Raw genomic sequence first — 4,206 nt, forward strand, 5'->3', positions numbered from 1 at the left:
ATGAGGACATCAAGCTGGGCGTCATCCGCTCTGTCCCGGCAGGCGTGGCATCGGAGTGGTGTGCGAGGATGGTGGTGATGGCTAAAAAGTCTGGCAAAACGAGAAGAACCGTGGACTTTCAAAAGCTGAATTCTTGCTGCCTGCGGGAGACCCTTCGACATGGTATCAGATGACCCACCTCACTCCTACAAGACTGTGGCGGATGCACACTGGGGATTCCACCAAGTGAAGCTCGATGAGGAGAGCCGCCACTTAACCACATTCATCACGCTGTGGGGGCGATACCAATACTGCAGCACGCCGATGGGTCACTGCTCTGCCACGGACGCATACACCAAACGGTTTGATGACGCGATAAGTGGCTTCCCCCGCAAACACAAGTGTGTGGACGACACCCTCCTGTACGACGGCAGCATTGAGCAAGCATTCTGGCACACTTAAGACTTCCTGGAGCGGTGTGCCAAGGTGGGCGTCACCCTCAAGCCAGAGAAATTCATGTTCTGCCGCAGAGAGGTGGAGTTTGTCGGCTTCCACGTTGGTTGGGAAGCATACAAGCCCACCGAAGACCGTCTCTCAATAATAAGACACTTCACAATGCCCGGACAGCCCACCATCACCGACGTGAGGTCACTGTTTGGATTCGTTAACCAGCTGGAGCCCTTTCTGGCCACCGCTCCCATCATGGAGCCGTTCAGAGATCTCTTGAAGAAGCCAGCAGGACGTAAAGTATACTGGGACGAGCAGCTGCAGAAAAAGCTGGAGCAGGCGAAGGAGACCATTTGTCAGCTGGCCAAGGACGGTCTGGCTTTCTATGACCACACTAGGCCGACGGCCGCCATCACCGACTGGAGCAGAGATGGCATAGGCTTTGTCATCTTGCAGTAGCACTGCTCCTGCGTGTCGCCTGAGGCCCCACTCTGCTGCAAGGGAGGCTGGCGCCTGGCTCTCTGTGGCAGCCGCCACTTGACTCCTGCTGAACAAGAGTATGCACCTATAGAAGGTGAGGCGCTGGCGGTTGCATACTGCCTCCACAAGGCCCGCCTTTTCCTTCTAGGCTGTCCGTAGACAGCCTAGAAGGCTGTCACAGCTTCTAGGTTGAAGGAGCGGACGCTGCAATTCAAGTTCACGATCCGCTACCTCCCGGGAAAGAAGAATTGCGCGGCAGACTTTCTGTCTAGGTACCCATCCATGAAGACAGCCCCTGGTGCCCTGGAGGAGGAACAGGATGAGGAGCTGTCAGCGGCCATGGCCGTCGCCACTGTTGCGGCTCTGGAACTTCAGGACAGCCTCATCCTCGACGAGGACATGGTGCTACAGGCGTCAAGAAACGATCCCGTGTACCAACTGCTGCTGGCCAGGGTGTTGGCTGGTGACTGGCACCCACAGAAGTCCCAGGAGCTGGTGTGCTTGCGCCCCTTCTACAGCATTAGGGAGAGGCTGGGTGTGTCGCGAGGCCTGGTGACATACACTTTCCACAGCAACCATCCTCGCCTGGTGATTCCGGACCTCCTACGCAAGCAGGTTGCAGCCCACCTCCATGCAGGCCACCAGGGTATAGACTCGATGCTCAGGAGAGCACGACAGGCAGTATACTGGCCTGGCATTGAAGGGGACCTGAGGCACCATCGCAACTGCTGTGACACGTGCAACATACACGCCCCCTCCCAACCCCCTGAGCCTCATCTCCTCACTCCGCCCCCTGACTATCCCTTTCAGCAGACTGTGGTGGATTTGTTCCAGCTGGAGGGACACGACTACATCGTCTATGCAGATAGGCTCACGGGTTGGCTGGAGGTGTCTCACCTGCCTGATGGCACAGAATCAGGCAGAATTAAGGATGTGCTGCGTCACCACTTCTCGAGATGGGGTGCCCCAGAGCAGCTCTCCATGGACGGAGGTACCAATCTAGGGAGTGAGGAGATGAAGAGTTTCCTCCAGAAGTGGGGGGTAGGTGTTCGGGTGTCCTCGGCGCACTTCCCACAGTCAAACGGAAGGGCAGAGGTGGCCGTGAAGTCCGCCAAGAGGATAATACGGGGAAACATTGGAGCTGATGGCAGTCTCGACAACGATAAGATCTCTCTCGCCTTGCTCCAGTAACACACCTCTACGGGACATCAATAGGTCACCGGCTCAGCTGGCAACGGGCCGCCAGCTACGGGATGGAGTACCATCAGTGAAACGGAAGCTTGAGGTGGACAATTTTTGGGGGAGGACGCTGCGGCAGCGGGAACGTCAGATGGCGAACCATGCATGCCTCCCTTCCTCCCGCGGGTTCACTGCACAAAACTTTCCTCTTTTCTGTCACCCTTATTCTGTTCATCTCTCTAATGCCTTTCATCCCTTTCTCTGTTAAACCCTTGAACTCCCTGCTTGCCTCTGTATTTCCATCTTTCTATGACGAACTTCTTCAAGAGGGATGTTTCAAGAAACGTATCCTTCAATTTTTGACTACCGGTTTGAACCCTATTTTCAGTGTTTTTTTTGTTTTTTTTTACTGGGTTTTTGTTGCCCTTGACCGGTGTCCCTCCTACATGAAAAAAAAAAAAAGAAAGAAAGAGATATGTTTACAAACGAATTCGTTCCTTATCGAGTGCAGTCCATTGAAAACTAGAAAAAAAAAATTTGTTGAGGGAACGAGGATCAAACACACACACACACACACAAAAAAAAAAAAATAATAATAATAATAATAATAATAATAAATAAATAAATAAATATGAATAATAATAGTACTGGACACGAAAATAATATATCTGAGTATTCGAACCATCCTAAGAAACCATAAGCAGAATATATCATCTACCGAATTCATTATCAGAACAGCGAGGAGATGCGTTCCCTGTTACGGCAGAGTGCAAATGAAGCATCAAATCGTACATTTGGCATGCTATTGAGGAGAAGGCAGTAGACACCTGCCGAAACGATAATATATTCCCAGTCAGGTCTTAATCACTGGATCAGAGGATGCTGTTAGCTTTTCATAAAAAAACAGCTGTGACATTACTGAACGTTTCCCTTAGTGTCTCGCAATACAAGGGTGCAGTCACAGCATGGCCTCTAAAGATATCACTCTTCCATCACACAAAACAACATGCACACACACACACACACACACACCCTTCAGTCAAAATCCAAATTTATTATGGGCACTCCTACGCCAGCCTCGGAATCCCAATCTAGGGTGGAGACCACAAATACCCCCAGCTCGGACTGCTCTTCTGGTATCGATCCTGAGTGTTTTGACATACCCCACCAACTTTTTCTTTGTTAACTTCTGCAACATTCGAGGTCTAAAATCTAATTTCAAATCTCTAGAAAACCACCTCTCCTTTACTAAACCTCATCTTGTTTTCCTCGCTGAAACACATGTGTCTAAGGGAACAGACAGTAGCCTCTTTTCTGTTTCCTCATACTTTCTCTATCCTAATTTTCAATCCAAATCAATATGCTAAGTGCTGCTCTCGTGCCCACGCTCCTGAGTCTTACGAATTTTCCACCATCTGGCTACTACTACAGAGTCACTCTCAAACTAAATTTATTTGTGCTGTATATCTCTCACCTAACTCCTCCGACTTCAAGAAATTCTTTGACTACTGAACTTCTATAGTGAGTACATTCTCTCTTCCCTTTTGCGGAGATCTCCATTTTTTTGGGACTTTAATATTCACCACCAGCTTTGGCTTTCCTCTCCCTTCATTGTCCATCCTGGTAAACATCCTTTAACTTTGCTATCCTCCACGACCAAGAGCTACAAGTGCAATACCCTACTCATATTGTTGACCGTCTTGAAGAACCCAACAATTCTTGACCTTCTTCCTAACCTCTAATCCTTCTGCTTATGCTGTCACCCTATCTTTGTTGGGCTCCTCCGATCACAGTCTCATATCTGTATCTTTTCCCATTGGTCCACTCCCTCCTCAGGATCCCCCAAAGTGGAGGTGCCTCTGGTAATATGCCTCTGCTGATTGCGGGGACCTGAGGAGGTATTATGTTGATTTTCCTTGGGATGACCACTGGTTCCGTGTCAGAGACCCTTCTCTGTGTGCTGAGCGAATAATAGAGATGGTAGTGTCTAGCATGGGGGCGTACATTCCTCACTCTTTCTCTTGACTTAAACCTTCAAAACTTTAATTTAACACAGCCTGTTCTCGTGCTATACATGGTAGAGACATGGCGCACAAAAGGTAATTGAAGCTTCCATCACTT

General features: G+C 49.6%; 1 protein-coding gene across 1 annotated transcript; it reads left to right on the top strand.

The window, feature by feature from the left end:
• Positions 1-1,188: 1,188 nt before the first annotated feature.
• Positions 1,189-2,097, top strand: LOC135106209 (uncharacterized protein K02A2.6-like). Its single transcript, XM_064014982.1, has one exon. The coding sequence runs from the start codon at positions 1,189-1,191 to the stop codon at positions 2,095-2,097; it is 909 nt and encodes a 302-aa protein (XP_063871052.1).
• Positions 2,098-4,206: the final 2,109 nt, after the last annotated feature.

This window comes from Scylla paramamosain, chromosome 13 (genome assembly GCF_035594125.1).
Source record: "Scylla paramamosain isolate STU-SP2022 chromosome 13, ASM3559412v1, whole genome shotgun sequence".
Lineage (NCBI taxonomy): Eukaryota > Metazoa > Arthropoda > Malacostraca > Decapoda > Portunidae > Scylla > Scylla paramamosain.

What these genes read in the sequence shown, in the direction of transcription:
- LOC135106209 (XM_064014982.1), top strand. Translation starts at nt 1,189, where the DNA reads ATGAAGACAGCCCCTGGTGCCCTGGAGGAGGAACAGGATGAGGAGCTG.